We start from the raw sequence: 20,792 nt of genomic DNA, 5'->3' as shown, positions 1-20,792 counted from the left end.
TCGGAAGATCAAATGGATCCTGCAGGAATGCATACCTGCAGGATGAGGAATTGCATATACATACAAAAAAAAGTTTCTTAGAAGAAATATTGAGTCTACTACAATGTTGTGAGAAAAAAAAAAAAAAAAACAAAGAAAAAAAAACCATGCATTTCTTGGCTCTGTAATGATGTAATATGAAAAAGCACAGTAAATCAGTTCTAGCCTATACAAGAGCAGAACTGAAACATCTGCTCAGAGAAACATTATTTATAAAAGTGACTGAAAAACTGAACCAGAGATGAGTCGCAAATTTTTTTTTTTTTTTTTGAGGCCTAAAAAATAACTTTAATGTTATAAACACAAAAACACACTTTTCAAAAAAGATGATGATATATAGTGCATAAAGAGAAAAAGTCCGACCTTGAAAGGTATAATGAGAAATAATAGCTGGATATTAAAATTTAAGTTAGGAATTGGGTGCATATTTCTAACTGGAATGATTAACTGCTGGAAAAATTACCAGAGGAAGTGGTGGATCCTTTGTTTCCTTCAGATCTATACCGGATGCCTTTCTCTAACAAGTTATTAACATCAACAGCATAAGAGAGCAATATATGATTGCTCATGTTTATGTAAGAAATCTCAGTAGACTTTCTCTTGAAGCTGCTTCTCACCTGCAATTAGCACATCTTCTTTAGTTTTAAGGAATAAACTGTGTTTTTAATTACATTAATATAAAGAATGGGCATTCTTAAGGAGACATGCAATGTCTAATTTTCTTATCTAGGTATTTATTATTTCATCTTCAGACTTTGTAAAGATATACAGGTTTGAGACAGTCTTGATGTAGTGAACTTCAAGTAAGAACTGCTTCTGTTGATCTCAAGGCAAACAAGCTACCTGAAGTTGCTAAGTCTAGTAATAAGCCTAGAGTAATTTGATTATTTGGCTTACTATGCAGAACTCAGTCAGCAGATTTGGTGTTCCTAACTTAATTATACTTAATTATAATAACTTAATTATAAAGCATTCTCTGAACGAAGAGCAAACTTAAAAAAAAAAAAAAACAAAAAACACAACAACGTTTTATTATTATATTTTCCAATACTGCTATAGTCAACAAAGCTATTTCTAAAATTGTGACAATGGTTTGATGATACTTGTGCACAAACAAAAGTTTTAGCAAGATACAGTGCCATATTGGATATTATACCTATTTATTTTCTGTCAATGGCTGTGCAGTATTAATTTTAACATCTGTGAAAAACTGATGTGTGGCTATTGGGAAATAAATAGGATTAAGGCAGAAAAGTGCCCTTTTACAAGCTTCAGATAGTGAATAACCCTTCTGTAGCTATATGATGTAGAAGTAACTGGTTGCAACATAAATACACCTAGCATGCTTATGAATGTTAGCAGACTCCATGTGTGCAGTAAGTCCAAGAGCCCTCATAGGCTGTCATGGAAAAGTGCTAACGTTTAAGCAGGAGGCTCCCTGCCCATGGAATTAGGTCTTTAATGTCCCTTCTAACCCAAACCATTCTGTGATTCTAAGCTGGGAAGAGAGCTACTGAAATTCATTTAGGGATAAAGACATATACATCAGAACATCTCTTAAATCCAGATTGCCCATGACTCAAAGATAGTGACTACATCAGTAGCAGTTAATTAAATGTGCTGGGGGCTGCTTTGTCACCAGCATCAACAGACAAGGATCCATATCTTCATTGCTCTGCTTAGAGCTCCCCAACCAGGGATATGCCTACAGGAGCATGGTCCTGGCCTGTGCTGTTTCCTGAGACATCTCCTAAAGGGGCAGGGGAGGGTGCTGGCTGCCCAGCCAAAACACAGCAGACAGCTGAAGTACAGTGTTTGGGGATATTCTCTGATACAGTTTGATGATGACCTGGCCCCTACACGTGGGAAGGATGGGGAACAAGCTGCTGTGAGGGAGGTGAAAGCAGGAAGAAGGGTAACTCCCCCTTTTCAGTGGCTGCCTGAATTTACGGTAGATTAAACGGTTACAGAAGTCTATGGCCACAGTATACAGGTAAAGGGAGGTCCTAAAAGCTAAATTTAGATCATTAGGTATAGAGACTGTGTTATGCTGCACCAGCACAGGGAATGTACTGGAAAAGATAAGCTCATACAGAAGACCAGTCTTCTGTAACTAGACAAAACTGAGACAAAAACTAGACAAAAACTGAGACAGTGATCCCATCATGACCATAGTACTGATAGTGGAAACTATAAAGGATAGAGTGAAGTTCTAGTTGCAAATCTAGTGAAGAAAACAAGTGAAAGTATTTCCTCTTTCTGCACCAGAAAAATGTCTGAGGAGAAGGGGAAAGTGTACACATTGCATACTGGTATAGCTAAGGAGAAGCAGAGACCAACCTGACCAAAGTCAGGAAGGCAGCCTTAATATCTTGTTTCAGCCCCTTCTCAAGTATAAACCAAATGAGCATATGTGAGCAACTCAGGTTTAACAGCTGATCTAGTACACTGCTCTTGATGAGCATATATAAGTAATGATTTTACATCATATGATTAGAAATAATATGTTAAAAACCAATAGGATTTCAGTTGCAATTCATCAGGGGTCCTCCTGTTTGACAGTAGTTTATTCAGTAGTCAGGTGTGCAGTGTAGCCTCTCTTCTTACTAAGTCTTGGAAAGATCATCTGTGATATTCTGCATAAAGAGAAGCAGAATAGACAGTTGAAACTATTATCTGAGCTGTAGTTATGGAACAAAATTTTTGCTGTATTCAGTTCTGGGTCAGAATCCTTAAAGGGAAATAAAAAGATAAACCCTTCAGAACTAAATAATATAGAACATATTATATAGGATATAATATAATATAATATAATATAATATAATATAATATAATATAATATAATATAATATAATATAATATAATATAATATAATATAATATAATATAATATAAATATATTATATATATTTTATAATATAATATATTTATATTTATATCTATATCTATTATATTATATTATACTATATATAATTATATATAATATATATTATATATTATATTATATAGAACATATAGAACTAAATAATATAGAACAAAAATATCTAGATAAATAAGTAAATAATAAATTTAGCTTTCCAGTGTAGTCTCTCTCTGTAAGAGACCTTTGGTGAAACTTTTAATACAATGGATGGAACATTCCTTGATGCAATTTCTAATATGAAATTAAATCTTGCAGGTGCCACAAATAAATGTTATATCAAGAAAAAATATTTTATATTGACTATAAGAAGAGATAAAAAAATGAATTAAAGTGGGCAGAAAATAATAATAAAAAAAAGAATATTTTGAAGTACTGACAAAAGAGTTTTAAGTTACATTGAACATATAGAAGTTCAAACCCAGTTAGAGTTTTCAGTTCTAACTGTTGCCTATATACATAAAGTATACTTACATATGAATGCAAATTCTTGACTGGGTATATGTATATTTTTATTATTATTATTTTGAAATTTATATTAAATTGTGAAAGGAAGAAACAAAAAATACTTCCACTCGAAATATTTTGCTTGGCTGTGCTTTTAAAGCATCTGATCTGACATGGTGCTGACTGAGATAAGGTTGGTGAGTAACCTGTTTGCCACTAATGTCCAGAACTTTTGAATTCTGAGCTAAATCCACTTTAGATTAGCATTTTGACTGCATTGGATAACGACATATTTTCATATAACTGTGGCTAAATGGGGTACAATACCCAACGTTTGAACATCTATAATACTCAGTTAAGCTTAGGTCTTCTATCAGAGGATTTTTTGTGAGTTTCCATGTAACCTTTTTTTTGCTAGTTTTCCTCTTCCCACAGTGTGCTTCTTTTTGCTTTTTCTGAGTGTGTATGTGTGTAGTCCTAATTTTTATGTTCTATCATTTTTATTTTTCTAGGCAGAGTAAATGTGTATACTTCTGCAAAGAAAAATGAATATTATTTGATGGAAGTGGAAACCATTTTTCAGTTAATATCTCACTGCCATCTACTGTGCATGTTTTAAAACTGCACCATGGAGAAAGCTGTGTTTCAGCAATGTAAGACTACTCTTAGTCAATTTGCTCTGAAGTTGAGGAAAACTCCTCAGAGCTCTTAGTAGACTGTGACATATAAATTCCATTCTTTGTGTAGGAATCTGTCTCTTAATTAGATGACAAAGTCTGATGATACTCAATATTGTCTAGAAGAAAAGAACATCAGATTTTCCTTAAGTAGTTTTCATTCAGGGCAGATGAAAAGTAGATACATACTTCTGGGAGGAAAAGAGTACCTCACTTTGCTTATTCTTGCCCTAAATAATAAAACCATTCACTTCTTAGTGGATATTTTGACATAAAAAGAGATAGTGGGATTGAGATACAGAAATTTGCAGATTTTTTATTTTATTTTTTTAAGTCAATAAATTATTATGTTCTTCTTTTAAATTATCTTTCATCTCTGTCTGGAAACATACAAACACCAGTCATATGCAATGTTGTGTGCAGGATGGGATATAATCATTTACCCTAAATTGTGAAATTATTAAGTTGAAAATAAGATGTCAGAATTCTGACTGCCAGGAACTGAATAAGATATCACACAAGTTAGCTCTGCATTACCGATGCTTTCGTACCAGTTTATGTAGGAATTACAAAGTCTATTCAAGGCAGAAATTTCCGTGGTTTTCATCAGGAAAGCTCAGATCAAACAGACAAGAATGAGTAAAAATCATCTAACCGTGCCTTTTACATAAGGGAACTCATTTTCTTTGTCTATTATTGTAATAGCTTTATTAGTTTCAATAGACTACAAATATGTATAACTTACATCATTAACTATTAGTATTGCATGAAAAAGTAAAAAATAAGACCATTAAGTTTGCAAAATCAAGCACTTAGAAGCTGAAGAAATGCCTTAATTTCCTCCTTCATATTGGTTACGTTACAGCATGATTAGATTTTTTTTTCTTCTATTTTTACTCAGTAATTGTTCTGAGGCCTAGTTTGCTCAACATTATTCAACCTTTAGAACATTAAATAATTCATGACTTTTCTAAGGTGTTCATTGTTCTCATACTTCAATGCTTTGCAAATATTAATCCATGTTTATAAAATCTGATATTTTGGGATTAGAAATGGTGGCATAGACAGATTATGTACTTTATGTGATCATAACATCCTTTCTGTTATCTTCTGAGACAAATGTGTTTATGTAAGAGTTCAAGCAACAACAGAAATTCAACCAGGAGAATGAGGCACTGGTTTCTGACACTTACCCCCTTCTGTCCCGTCTCCTCAACCCATTTGCCTTTTTTTTTTCTTCTTCTTCTTTTTTTTTTTTTTTTTTTTTTTTTTTCCAGTGCCACCATCCAAGTCCCAATCTCTTTCACTCCCTGCCCAAAATGGCTATTTATTTTGGCTGATAGTTATTTTGGCTGACCTCCCCCTAGTCATATTCTTTCCGTAGAACACACTGAGCATAGACAATTTAAGCCTAAATTTGATAATGTTAAAAAATAACTTCAGACCAAATTCTTATTAGGAAAGCTGTCATTAACTCCGTAACAGGTAATAAGAGTAGTGATGCCCATAATGTAAGGTTTACTATGCTACTAAAGTTCATTGTGTTCTCCTTGTCTTCCTGTGGACCACTTGTCAGAGTTGGTCTGTAAATCATCCTTTAGCCACACTTTAAGCTTGAGTTAGTAGCAGTGGGGATTTTCTTTTTTCTTTTACTGAATGTGTAAGATTTCTTAACAATTTGTGTATTTTTCTGGTACTCTGGCACTTTTTTTTCTATATATATATATATATTTTTTTTCCTATTGGAGAATAATTTCTGGACTGAATCCTTTGTTGTTGTTGTTGTTGTTGATTTGAGTGTTATAAGTTTTCTAGCTCACCCTGCAGAGGAGATGCTGCCACACTCAGGATCTTAATTAGAACTACATCTGTAGGAGAATGTTTTACAAGTATGTAACATTTGGCTCCTAAAATGCCAAATGAAATGGAAGAAAAGATCGAAATGTGCATTTAATGAGGTATGCTATTATTCCAAGACAACACTGTGCCTTTACAGTGCAGTGCAAATTCTGCATATGAAAGTAATAGATAGGACATTTTTAAGTCCCATCATTCTGTAGTCATCAATGGAAGAGGAAAATGTTTTAAATAAAGAAGGGAGTATTAGGCATTTTGATCTCTCTGTAATGAAATAATGTTTATATGTGACTACACTGAAAATTTGTGAAGGAATTACACTGTTAAGTAAAGATGCAGATTTTTTATTTATTTATTTTATTTTGTTAAATGTTTTAGATTGAAATCCTTGCTGCCCTCATGTGGATGAAAACACATTTCATTTTCTCTGTCTGCTGAAAGTAGAAGTGGACATGTTTCATTAGAAGAGCTGTACGTACAACAGTATTTACACAGCAAATGAAGGACAATTTGGCCACTGAACTGATGCTGATTTCTGATGTCTCAAGCAGTATGTCTAGGAGTCTGTAAATATATCTGCTTCATTTAATTCTGGAGAATCAGGTGTGCCATGAGTGTTAAGAATCTGCCCCCCAAATTCTGTCTGGAGAAAGACACTTTTGCAGCTGACAGAAGTTGATGAAGGCTCTTTCTGAACCAAGTAATGTGTATCCTGAATTGATCAGAAGGGTCAGTCCAGAAGGTACATGCAGTATTTCCAAATCCCTTTGAGCTCAGGTTAGGAGACAAGCCAGGGAACTGAGCACGAATCTCTAATATAGCAACATGCATCTGCTTTAGGAGCAATGATAATAAAGTGGTACGAAAGCAACAACATAAAAAGAAAAAATGTACTTCACATACTGACAAAGCTGACAAAGTTACTCACAGCTATTACTCTATGGTGTATAGACAATTGCTGTGTATATTAGCATACTTTTTTTTTTTTTTTTTTTTTTTTTCAGGAATTGATGTTGGAATTACAATGTTACCTAGATGTTATTATACCTTTGCCTGTATATTATTATACCATTAGAAATTGTGTTACATTATTATCTAACAATAACATTTCATTGCACAGCGTGTTAGTTGACCATACACCTGCCATAAACAAGTAGTCCAAAAAAGTTTAATGAATAACACTGTAAAGATACAGATGATTGTGATAATATACTTTGTAGAAAAAGAAAAAAAAAAAAGAAAAAAGAATTAGTCATTAGTCATTTACAAAGCAAACAGCAAAACCTAATTGTATAACATTGAAATAAGGGATTTGATTGATTGTCTTTGCCAGTCTAGCTTTTGTGCAGAACTGTGAGATACAGAATGATAGATAAGCTTTTTAAGGATTTTATTTGCTAAATAACTGAACACCAAATCTAACTATATTTCTGCTCTTTCTTAGGCCATAAACATATTTCAGTGTCTACACATAACTGTACAAAGTATTAAACACGTTTCTCTAAATTATGTTCTGAGCTGACTCAGATAATAAAAATGGAGGCGCTCTTTTTTTAGGGAGTTTGAGATAAAAAATGCTTTTCAAAGCATTAACAAAAAGTTAGTTACCTTGTTAGCATGCAAGGGAAAAGTCAGTTTAAATAGAAACAGGAATACGGTAACCTGAACAGCCCATGTTCAGATAACCTGCTCTTTGATTGAATTATTTGTATTTTCTCCAACCGCTGTTCACACCAAGGTCTTTCAAGGATATGTTGTCTGCAGTAATAAAATAAAGATTGAAAATCAGATCTGATGTGGAGGCCTGTAACTTAGAATGGGGAAGAAAAGCTCATGGCTATCTGCCAGCTGACAGGTGGGCGAGTTATCGCTGGAGACGATGCGATGTCACTTAAAGAGCATTGCTGGCTGCAGATCCCAGGTGCTGCGCTCAACGATCTGCTCCCTGGGGCTCTGTTTCTGATAAGGAGGGTTTTATAGGCTATGTGGACCAGGATTACTATCTCTATTGTCACTCTGTACAGTAATGCTGTAACCTGCTATTGATGGGAGAGAGCTGGAGCCATGCTGGGAGGAAACACTGGGCTGAGTAACAGGCTGTGGAAGAGCCTGATGTGAGGCCTCAGTGCCTCCTAGGATGTGTGGAGGGGGACTGTAGGGTTTTTCCCTTTCTAGCAACCCTATTTTTACACAATCTGTGCTGTATAGTTTTCAGCAGTTATTACAAATAGCTTCATCACTCTTACTCAAAGGGGTGGCTTGATTTTCTCAACGATAGTGGAGGCTTTTGCAGAAAAAGGCTAGTCCAACTTTCTTATCCACCTTGTTCCCTCTGAGGGCTGGCAATCCACACAGTAGAAGTAAAACTTGTTCGTATGTTCTCCCCCCCTCAAGAACTTATCATTGCACACAGATCTTCTCTGGGGATTTGCTTTCTGTATAGTGTTCTTCAAAAGAACACTTTAGTGTTCTTGACTAAAATAAACCACTGCTAATATCACAGAATCAAAGAATCACAGAATTTCTAGGTTGGAAGAGACCTCAAGATCCTTTTCAACATGGAATGGGTTGTCCAGGGAAGTGGTGGTCTCCATCCCTGGAGAAAATAGGTAGATGTGACACTAAGGGACATGGATTAGTGATGGGACTTGCTACGTAATGTTGGACTAGATGATCTTGGAGGTCTTTTCCAACCTAGATGATTCTGTGTTCTCATGATAACAGCCTAAGCAAACCTAAGAAAAGCAGAGCCCCAAGGGAGAAAGGGCCTTGGAGTCAGGGCTTTTGCTCTCAAGATCAGGGAGCATGAGGAGGAGGACACAGAGGAGGAGGCCACACAAGTGTCACTGTAGACAAGGTCCACCACCCTGGAATGTCTTCTGGAGTGGAGGGAGCTGCTTCCATGCTTGCTGCTGGTACCCACGGAAAGTCTCCTCAGATGGCCATCCTCACCCTGTGGCCCTGCTGTTGGGGAGCCTGGAGAGTCTGTCTCTCAGATCTTCTCTGGGGATTTGCTTTCTGTATAGTGTTCTTCAAAAGAAGCCTGTAGCAAGAATTCGGAAGTTACTTCTGTTGACTGTGCTTTTGCTGACAAAATCAGGACTGTAATTGAAGTCTGAATTTAATAAAAGTTTTCATGCATTGGGACCTCAGCAACATAGTCTTTATAGTCACTATTTTTCTGCTAATCTCTAATCTCTATTGCATCATGGTAGCAATACGGGAGCTGATGTTTAACCAAGGAAAACTGTTCATATTCAGTTTTCTGGTTAAAGTAACAGTTGCCGTTTGGGACTGTGTTAGCATTGCCGGTCATATGGATATTGTCTGTGTAGTTTAGTATTGTCCTGAAAATCACAGAATCACAGAATCACAGAATTTCTAGGTTGGAAGAGACCTCAAGATCATCGAGTCCAACCTCTGACCTAACACTAACAGTCCCCACTAAACCATATCCCTAAGCTCTACATCTAAACGTCTTTTAAAGACTTCCAGGGATGGTGACTCCACCACTTCCCTGGGCAGCCTGTTCCAATGTCTAACAACCCTTTTGGTAAAGAAGTTCTTCCTAAGATCCAACCTAAAACTCCCCTGGTGCAACTTAAGCCCATTCCCCCTTGTCCTGTCACCAGGCACGTGGGAGAACAGGCCAACCCCCACCTCGCTACAGCCTCCTTTAAGGTATCTGTAGAGAGCAATAAGGTCGCCCCTGAGCCTCCTCTTCTCCAGGCTGAACAAGCCCAGCTCCTTCAGCCGCTCCTCGTAGGACTTGTTCTCCAGATCCTTCACCAGCTTCGTCGCCCTTCTCTGGACCCACTCAAGCACCTCGATGTCCTTCTTGTAGCGAGGGGCCCAAAACTGAACACAGTACTCGAGGTGCGGCCTCACCAGAGCCGAGTACAGGGGGACGATCACCTCCCTAGCCCTGCTGGTCACACTGTTTCTGATACAAGCCAGGATGCTGTTGGCCTTCTTGGCCACCTGAGCACACTGCTGGCTCATATTCAGATGACTGTCCACCATCACTCCCAGGTCCTTCTCTGCCTGGCAGCTCTCCAACCACTCATCTCCCAGCCTGTAGTTCTGTTTGGGGTTATTGCACCCCAGGTGCAGGACCCGGCACTTGGCCTTGTTGAACTTCATTCAGTTGACCTCAGCCCATCGGTGCAGCCTATCCAGATCCTCCTGCAGAGGATCCTGCAGATCCTCCTACCCTCGAGCAGATTGACACACACATCTAACTTGGTGTCGTCTGCAAACTTACTGAGGGTGCACTCAATGCCCTCGTCCAGATCATTGATGAAGATATTAAAGAGGACCGGCCCCAGCACCGAGCCCTGGGGAACACCACTAGTGACTGGCCTCCAACTGGACTTGACTCCATTTACCATGACTCTTTGGGCCCGGCTATCCAGCCAGTTTTTAACCCAATGAAGCGTGCGCCAGTCCAAGCCAAGAGCAGCCAGTCTCTTGAGGAGAATGCTGTGGGAGACGGTGTCAAATGCCTTGCTGAAGTCAAGGCAGACCACATCCACAGCCTTTCCCTCATCCACCAAGTGCGTCACTTTGTCATAGAAGGAGATCAGGTTCGTCAAGCAGGACCTGCCTTTCATAAACCCATGCTGACTGGGCCTGATCGCCTGCTTGCCCTGCAAGTGCTGCATGATGACTCTCAAGAGAATCTGCTCCATGAGCTTCCCTGGTACTGAGGTCAAACTGACAGGCCTGTAGTTTCCCGGGTCTGCCCTCTGGCCCTTCTTGTAGATGGGCGTCACGTTTGCTAGCCGCCAGTCAACTGGGACCTCCCCCGATAGCCAGGACTGCTGATAAATGATGGATAGTGGCTTGGCCAGCTCCTCTGCCAGTTCTCTCAGTACCCTTGGGTGGATCCCATCCCGCCCCATCGACTTGATATAATAAATAACAAAACTTATTATGTACAACACAGCACTTGAAATATAGTGAGCAAACAAAGGTCTCAATAACATGAGAGCAAGTTATGAGGCATGCAGGGCTCCGTGGTACTGCCTTTCCACAGGTTTCTACTCCAGGGCATGTGTGAAAGAAGGGGAGTTGCCTTCTCCATGCAGGCAGCCAGATGGCTGCTGCAGAGCATCAGCCATCAATATGATTTGACACTTACAGGAGCTATTTTGTAAGGCTTAAACATACACACCAAGCAGGCTGTGTGTCATTTTACCTGTGCATGTCAGACTTTTCAGAGGTAAAATAATAGAAACTGTTACTACCTGAAACTTGCAGTAAGCTCTTGCTTTAGTTTTCAGGAGGACATTGTAGAAAAAATTGGATGTGGCACTGACTGGAAATTATATTTCTTTTTAATGAGCATTCTGTACAGTGCAAAACTTCACAATGTGAGATCACTGTGCAAACTGTACAGCAAAACTCTGGTAAAATTCTGTCGGTCTTCTGACTGGATTGCCACTTGTTTCAGTTTGATTTTTCCTTCATCTGCTGCTGCCTTAACAATATTTCAAAGACTCAGGTGAAAAAGAAAAAGTGTATTTAAAATGCAATACAGAATGCAGTGTTCAACTATATATTCATCCCAGTTCTGATGCCCTGCAATAAACTAGCTAATAGAATGACAAAACAAAATTGTGATATGGAAATTTGTGTAATCAAAACCATCTTGTTGTAATGCCCCTTTGTGTCAAGTATTACTTCTCTCTGACCTCATTAGGTGTGCCTAGTCATTAGATACAGTGTTACTAAAGAGTTTTAACTTAAAAGCGGCTTTGATTAATGATTGGTTGGACTGAAGTTTTACTTTGTAGGATTAACTAGATTTAAAAATGGCAAAATGCCATAGTAGTATTAATACCAGACTTTAACGAGAAGCAGAAGTAAACTCCAAGGACCCTTGCGATTTTAATATGGGTTAAACTCATGTTCTCATTACTTTAATGCCCTGTCCTGTTTTAAAAGGCAGTATTGTAATAATTCCTAAAGAATAGTAGCATAGGCGGCAGATTAGCAGATTACAAATTTGTAATCTCAAATATATATCTTCCTATGTGTTTAATTTTTTTTTTTTATTTTTTTATTTTTTTAATGATTTTGGAATCAGATTCATTCAGCCTTTTTATCAAATAGAGAAAAAATGTTTCATACTGGTTTGGGCCTTTATTCTTTTAGTTAAAAAACAATGTGGAAGTAAGTCAAAGTCATACTAGCAAATATTTCTCCCAATTAATAATGTGCTGCCATTGTAGTAAAAAAAAAATAAAAATCCTCACAGCAAAAAAATCTTTCTAATTTCAGGAACTCTGAGAATCTCTGAGAATTCTTCCTGTATTGATCCTGATTTCATCATTTTGGTTATTTTTCAGTGAACTTTCAGTAACAGAAAGCGTGTAATGAATTTTGTGTTTCAGCACAATAATGTGCTGTGAGAATTAGGCAGTGTGTGCTAATCATCAATAATAGCAGTTCTTTACAGAGGTGGCATTCCTTCTGCCAAAGCAAGTAAGACTATGTCCAGCCAAATACTTGGGCTGCAATGCCTAATTTCTCATGTAAATCAGGGATATATTGGACTTGACTTAAATAGGATTACTCACTCAAGCAAATTTACGCAAGGGTCTAAGGCACGTATCCAGCTTTTAGTGAGTTAGAGTCTACGTACTTGTTTGGCTCTGGGCCCTAGGCACTTGCATAACATTGCTTGCATGAATTATCCCATTAAACTGAGACCCACATAAACATTATTACTCATACCAGCAAAACTGTGCATGTGGACAAGTGCTGACAGTTGGGGATCCTGCTTCCTCTTGTACTGTATTGAAAAGTTCTGTTTTCACTGATGATCAAAGCTTATTAACCGAGCATTACATCTGCAGTCTCCATCAGTAATTTCTGTGCCACTGAGTTCTTTGACTACATTCTAATATTGCCTTGTATTCTTTACTTAATTGACTCATTGATATTTTTTTTCTATTTATTTATTTTTTTTTTAGGAAGAAGGGCAACAAAAACAAAGGAGAAAAAAAAGAAGAAAAAGAATTTGATGGAGAGGGCTCAGAAGCAGCACAGCATCTTTTTAGCTACAGATAAAACAAGCCAGTAAAGACTTGATTTTTTTTTTTTTTTTAATATATTTTTGCAAAGTGCACAAAAGCTGCTATACGCTCCTGCCCATGGATGCACTACGATTCAGCTGCTTTAACAGTATTGGTGGCAAATAACTTGTGAAAAGAAGCCCACAAGCTTGTTTGTTTTATTTATATATTTTTTATTTTATTTTTTCGTCTTATTTTTGACCTGAAGACTTCAAGGTCAGGAGCGCACTGAGTTGAATCAGTGGAAGTGGTGCTGAAGTGTGTCAAAGATTTTGTACTGAGTGCTTGGTCAACATGTTGACACTGAATGGAAGCAGGAAAGAAACCTATGTATCACCATTAGGCGGACTTGTGCATATTTAAATAAAAAAAAAAAAGGAAGTCTTGGAGGTGTAGGTACTATTGCATTTATGGCCTTTTCCCCCTATATTTGTACATTTCAAGATTCAATGGGTATGACTTACCTACTTAGTGTTAATGTGCATTGTTCTCAGCACCTGCTACATTGAAACAGTTGTATAATAAAACTGCTTTAAAACAATATACCACAGGAATTACTGCTTAGAGTTATGGATACGCAACAGACCCTATGTGTACATATTATGCTGTCTACATATAAATGAACATATTTACTGTACATCTATGCATTTTTATGTATAATACTTTATACAGGTTTAAAGTTATATCCAATTGGTTCTAGTAATATACTTTAAAATAACCCGGTAAATGTTTACTTTTTACTATGTTTTAAGTATCTTTTCATATTTCTCAGTAGTTCCAAACTGGATTTTTTTTTCTCATTTGTAAAGCACATTCAGATGGCTAAACTACCTTGTACTGGCCCTCAGTGGACAGTGGAGTGTCAGCTTTGAAGTATACTTACCAGACTAGTAAAAGAAAAGTTTTTTCTGCTATTCTGTACTCCTATCTCATCCCCTGTGTATTTTGTCTAAGAAAAAGAAGGGTAACTTTTTTAAGATGAGGCATAATGATGATAGATATTTTGAGTATCAGGAAAGAAAGTTTACAGAAGTTCTTGGTATCTAAGATTGTATGTGTAGTTTCTCAAATATGATGCACAATGATTTATTTCTGTTAGTCCTGATCCAGTCAGATACAACAGTTGAACACCTGAGTACAGAGAATCAAAAGAAAAACACTGTAAGAGCAGTCATTCAAAAGTATATCAAGCACCAGTCAATATTCCAGAATTTCCAGTTACTTGTAGGTTTAGAAAATTTAATCTGCATCTGGGTTGGGGACAGGAGGGCAGGGGGATGTCTTTGTAGGAAGTTAGAATGGCTCAGGATGTCTAATTTGGTAGTCCTGCATTATTGGGCTTGTATTTGAGGAGATCTTTGAATATCTGCTTGGAAAAGCCCACACTAAAATTACTGTCATTTATGCTGTCAGTTAGAGAATTTATTCTAGTTCTAGGACTAAACCTTGCATCGCTACCTACACAAACCAAGGTGTGGTGTTAAAAATACTTATATTTAAGTTGTGGTACGTCCGTCTAACATGTTTATCCTAACAAAAGGTTAATTCCTTTCAAATAAAATCTAGGAATCTGTTGTTTCTATCCCCCACTCACTTCAACTCACTTCTGAGATAGGATAATACTGAATGTACTGGATGCGCTGCTTGTATAGGATCCACCGAGAGCCATTGCTCCGTAGTGTCAGCTGTGGCAGTTAGCAAACTACTGAAGGAGTCCATCTCTCCCAGGCATGGGTATTTGGCCTTATTAACATAAAAAGAAATGATTGTCTAGAGCCCTCCCAAGGACTGACATCTGGCCCAGTTAATGTTAGAATGATTCTCCTCACCTCTTTTGTTGGTTTTAAACAGTAGGTAAGTGGGTCCTCTACAACTGCTTGCCCGAAAAGGGGGAGCAGAAGGGAAGGTGCTCTCTGAATGCTCTCTCACTGTGATCAAGTCCATAAAACTTCTGTCTGACCTGGCTTAAATTGTACTTGCATTACTGCACACGTGAAGTCCCAGTGTTCTTCAACAAAGAAAAAGGTAAAAGAGACCACAGAACCCTACAAATCTCTCTTTGAGATATAGTTTAGAAAAATCCCACAAATCTTATTTTTAGTTTTATGGGTTGTATGCTTTATGAATAAACTAGGGAAATAAAGCACCTATAAGCACAAATATATTCATACTTACAACACATATTGCTAAAAATGTGCAGAATTTAGACACTTACAAATATTCCATGAAACTGCTTGTGGACTTCCACTTAACCATGAGGTTTTCACCTTTCATTTAAAATATGCTCATATTTACCTAGAACATAATAATGTTAAGGACAGTAAGATTGTTCTGATCCTGGGCTGCTATTTTGGACTTTAAATGCTCACTTTAAAATAAAAATAATAAAAATAATAATCATAACAATAATAGAAAAGGACAATAAGAATTGTAGCTGCCTTTTTGCTTACTGGTTATCAAATTTGGCTGTAAGTGCAGTGAATACCTTCGTACCATCCTTCTAGTAGTGGTTACAAATACTGTATTAGGCATGTCATGGAAAGAATGCTACAAAATACAATAAAATGTTGTCACAAGCTTCTGACTAAAATATTTTTGGTCCTTTTTAATTCAAGGAGTGTATTCCTTCGAAATGCAGACAGAATAATTGGAGAAGGTATGTGGATGCAGATTTCCTCACACTGGAGCAGAAAATATGGAGATTTTTCCAAACAGATTTGTTTTTGTTGATATTTACAACATGTTTGAAAAGGATACAGGCACTATATATTAGAAATACATTGATTTTTTTTTTTTCCTAGTCATCCTCATGTTTGGATTTTCCTTGAGAGTATAGACACAGGAAACTCATCTCTAAGTAACAAGTTCTCTCATGTGTAGTTTCTTCTTTGATCTAGACATCTATTTTTATCTTGGTTTTGCACAGTAGATTCTATAAAAGCACTCATAGTATTTGGGATGTCATAAGATCATACTTCTCTTGAAGTTGGCAAGGTCCTTGATAGACCATCTGATCCCAGTCCCTACTTGAAAGAGGGCTAACCTCAAATTTAATCAGGTATGTCTGAGGTGGAGGATTTCACAACCTTTTTAGTCCCTGTTTCAGTGTTTGACCACCTTCACAGGGAAGTTTTCTCCTTTTGTCCAATAAGAATTTAGTTGTCGTGATTTCTGTCTGTCATCCTGAACTCAGTCTCCTCTCTAAACCCTGTTCAGGCAGCTGAAGACTGCAGCTAGATTTTCCTCTAACATCTTCTTCAGGCTAAATAACCACAGATTACATTTTTTCCTTTTCAGAACTGTCACTACCTTTTGAATCTAGTTGTTTCTTTAAATACTGGAAGGATTTGGAGCCGTGGAGCTTCTGTCTTCGCATTGTTTGTATGTCTCTAAACATTAACTATTGGAAATTTGTTCAAAACTAGGAAAGATTCAAATTAGCAGGACAAAACTTCCCATGTTATATTTGTATGTTAACAAAACAATGTTTCATTGAGATGATGTCCAAATAATTCCTTTTCCAAAACATTCATTCTTTTATTCAGTTTTCTCAGAAGAGAGAATTTCATAGCCTCACCCTCCTTTTAGGACTTCTGTATCCTCAGTATGCCCTGCATTCTCCTAGCCTTCTAGTAAAAATACAGGTCAACATTTAAAGCAATTATTTTGTGGCTGGCTGGTCTTTAATGCATCTCAGCTGTTCTTGCTAGTGATATAGTGATAAATTATTACTACATTTTTCTTTCCTTATTGCTGGGTTAAAAAAAAAAAAAAAAAAAAAAAGTTGTGCTCCACATTATATCAATGCAAACCTTCCATATTATTCCATATTACAAATGTCAGTGTTAGGATATTGTTCTCTGACACTATATACTATATATACTATACTAAATATATATGTACTATATATATATAAAGATGCACATGATATTAATATCTATAGAACACATGAGATGTGTCTTCTCTTAGCAATATGAGTTTATAGTGCAGAACAGAAATAAATATGTTAGATTTTAATTTGAGTCAGCTAAAAACAAAACAAAAATACATGAAACATCATGTTAACTTTGTTTCTTTTTTGATTAAAAAAAATCTTAATTGAAAGGTTCTAAATTGAGAAGACTTTTGCAAGCAGACTAAGACCAAAATTAATGTTTCAATTTTCTTATGTTTACGAAATAGCATATAGAATAAAACTAACTGGATACTACCTGCAAAAGTGCCATGATTTTTTAAAAATATGGGTGATGCTACTGATTACTGATGCTACCACTCAGCAGATGGTATAAGAGCCTTTTGAATTCAAAATGCACATCTCTTTCCCTTCACCAACAAAATGTACTTGTCTCTTGACACTACTAGTTCACTTCCACTTCTGGTGGTGTAAGCCAGCATGAATTCCAGTAAAGTTTAGACTGATGTTATTTTGGACTGACACCAACAAGAACAAAATGTACCCTTCTCACAATGTAACCCACAAACCACTATCAGCTTTCTGTTTAGTTCTTCACTGAAGCTCTACACCGAGCCTGGCATTGTTTCCTTCAAGAGAGGCCTCTGTCCAGGAGTGAAGAAACAATATTGAATTTAGGAAGTATTAGGGCAACCTGACCTACAGGATGCCTTTAGCCCATTGTGTAACTTTTCAAGGCTTCAACAGATTTTTTTATTGTTATTATTATTTTATTTTTAGGCAAGCTAGCACTGTTTATGTCTAATGTGTCCAGTGAAGTTCTGAACTCTAGGGAAGTTGGAACCTTACCTAAACTGGCTGGTAGTATCTCTGTGGTTACGCCTCTGGAGAAACTGCTGCCCAGACTCCTTGTTTTCAAGTTATGTCTTCAGTGACACCCATGTAATCTTGTTGATCTAATTGAAAAATACCAATGAAACTAACTAAAAGTTTATAAACCACAAATGAATAAACACTGAAAATGAGGCTGATTTGTTTCTCCCCAGTCACTTCTCAAAATGGAAATTCAGTTCAAGAGAAAAAAGTGATTGCCCAGACAGTGTCAGTTGGAGAATATGTCTTGGCTTGCAAATATGTCTTAGTTCTTTCCTATCTGACTTTAGACTGTAGGGGTGTGGGGGGTGGAGGGGGTGGGGAGGTGGGAAAGATAAGATTTTTTTTTCCTCTGAAGTCCTCTTTTTATCAGAAATTTTGGTGACAGGCAATGTGTTCTTTCTCTTTCTGAGTGGACTTGGAGGTATTGGTTACCATTTACAGAAGCTAAGTTCTGTAACAGCAGGGGGGCTTCTGATCTTTGCTCCATAATTATTTCAATCTTTTATTGAATTGCTGTATATACACAAAAAAATCTCAGGGACATGAAGTACAGTCACAGGATTTCTGTCTTCCAGTTTGGTGCTCTCCTTTTAGCCTTGTTTTCTTTGTTACACTCTGGCCTGTCTTTAGCAGAAGGAATGAACTGTGCTTCTACCAGAAATGCTTTATATCTTGCTTATTCTGTCAGGTAAGGCATTTCCTTTACCATGCTTCAAGGAAATCCCATGATCTCCAACCTATAGATGCTTTGCAATATGTGGCAGACTTGCAGATGTTTTGGAGCATATTTCCTAGTTATACAGCCAGCCACTCTGAAGAAAATCCAGAAATTATTTCAGAGACAGAAATTAGTGTACGTATTTTGAAGAAATATATTAATTCTTATAATTTATCTGGTGAGCTTCAATTTTGAAGTGTGATATAAAAAGAAAGGGCAGACGTGATCTGAGAAGCATCTAATTTTTTTTTTTTTTCTTAGAAAAGCAAGATCTTTAACCATAATGGCTCTCAAGAATATCAGTGTGTTTTTAAACAGAACCCTAGCATTACTGTCCTGAATATACAGAGGAGCTGGAGAACTCAGCTGTACAACCAAGCATTCTGTCACAAATAACCTTGTCATAAAACCAAATTACCATTTCCCTATTAAAATGTCAAACAGGTATAAGTATAGATTCAGACTGAGGATTGTTGGCAAATGCAGGCTATTTAAGGACCCTTTTTTAACAGTGAAGATGTATGATTTATTTCAGCCTGGGCTATAGCATCACCAAGGCTTTATTCAAGATCAGTCTTAAAACTCAACATATGTTTCTTAAAATTTAGAGTAGGACTTGAAATTAAGACTGATTTTGATTGCTAAGCAGATTGTTTTTTTTTCCCCACTGTGGAATATAGCAGTATACACAACGCAATTCCTGACATGTGTTTTCCTCCATCTGACTTTGTCTCAAAAACAGCAAGCTATTCTTCCTTTCCACATCAAGTGGCCTTTCCTCATCCTGCTTTTGCCTCCCTAACTTTTCCAACACCTAAACTGTGCACAGGCTGTAGCCCATTTTGAATGCTACATTTGTCAAATGGAAGTCGCTTTTATTTTCTGTAGAAACTTTTGTACATCCCCATCCCTCTAGAAATAGTTTAAAGGTATTGAGAGCAGATCATGCTTCACAATACTGTAGCAGTTTTGACATTGATTGACAGCAACAAGGTCTTCTGTATACACTGTATTGTGTGTATTTTCTGCCTTCCTGGGAACTGAGCAAGGGTGGGTTGATTAGATAGGCTGAAATGAGTGAGATTCTGAATTTGACTGTTGTGGTGTTAATTGTAATGAATTTCTTTGTCACTGATAAGTTATGCACAACACCAAGCACACATATCCTCTTCTTTGTTAGTTATATGCTATTCTAGTTCTCTCACTGTAATACAGAAGTCCTTTTATGCTAATTCTTGCTATCCATTGTTTTGTAAAATTTGGTTCCACAGAGCATTCAGTGAGGAAAAGAGTTGCACAGACATTTTTTTTGATGAAAGATCTCACACAGGACCTGCTTCAAACATGACACACACACATTTTCCACATGGCATCAGCTATGCAAAGTGCATCTGGGTCAGTGAATCACAATTTAAAAACTCTCAGAAGTATACTATTGTTTTTGTAGGAAAATAAAAATACATGTCCAGGTGAGACTTAAAAGCAAATCTACCTAAATATATATAAAATCACATTAACACTTTATATATAGAATTTTAGAACTTTGCTTAGCCTGGCCTAGCCTTTTAACAATTATTTTGTCATCCACTGTACTGAAAATAGTATGAAACGAAAACCCATCTAAGTGTGATCTAAGCAATTTGCAAGGGAGATTAGTTGCCTACATGCAATATGAGAGCGCTGCATGTAATATTCTGAAAGATTAGATGTGCATATGGACAGAGAGAAGGGCAACGCACAGCCAGTATCTAGCTTTTAATTCTTGTATAACGGTGTCTGTACAGTTGTGGTGGTACTTTTGAGGACTGACTCACTAGCCTTCTTTAAGTTGCCTGTGGCAGCCAAATACTTTGGAGTTCACAGCTGTCTGCTCCACAGACTGCCAGAGATCATAGCCTTGCTAGGGTTGATGACAGACATATATTAATCTAAATGAAAATAGATGGAGATAGAAAATCTGAGTATAGCAGTCTGTAAACCACAGCATCCCAGAAACAATGGGATGTGACATAGTTTGTAACATACTGCTATATTGCATTAATCTGAGACACCTGCAGGTGTCTCATCAAATATTGCAGCTGAATCTGTATATCTTTCTGAGGTGAAGCTATCAGATGCCACTGTATTCGTCTGATTTGTGAGTTCCCAGAAGGCACACTGAGACTTCAGTGAATCACCATTGAATATGAGAAGGCAAAAATCTGTAAATATACAGACTTGGCTGGTGTCTAAAATGTCATTCCCTACTCCCACCCCCACTTTTT

At 37.0% G+C, this 20,792-nt stretch overlaps 1 protein-coding gene across 5 annotated transcripts in view; it reads left to right on the top strand.

Moving 5' to 3' along the window:
* Nucleotides 1-15,611, top strand: part of RSPO2 (R-spondin 2) — a 113,580-nt gene extending 97,969 nt beyond the window's left edge. For 4 of the 5 annotated variants that reach the window (XM_068672501.1, XM_068672499.1, XM_068672505.1 and 1 more), the window contains one exon: nt 12,920-15,611. In XM_068672501.1, the coding sequence (XP_068528602.1) occupies nt 12,920-13,029 (110 nt within the window). In that variant the 3' untranslated portion in view covers nt 13,030-15,611. Of the gene's footprint in view, nt 1-6,317; nt 9,532-12,919 lie in introns of those variants that run through there. The other variant, XM_068672506.1, reaches the window with a different exon arrangement.
* The last annotated feature ends 5,181 nt before the right edge of the window (nt 15,612-20,792 follow it).

Source organism: Anas acuta, chromosome 2 (assembly GCF_963932015.1).
Source record: "Anas acuta chromosome 2, bAnaAcu1.1, whole genome shotgun sequence".
Taxonomy (NCBI): Eukaryota; Metazoa; Chordata; class Aves; order Anseriformes; family Anatidae; genus Anas; species Anas acuta.
The sequence above is the reverse complement of the archived record's forward strand: the minus strand, read 5'-3'. Positions and strand labels throughout refer to the sequence as shown.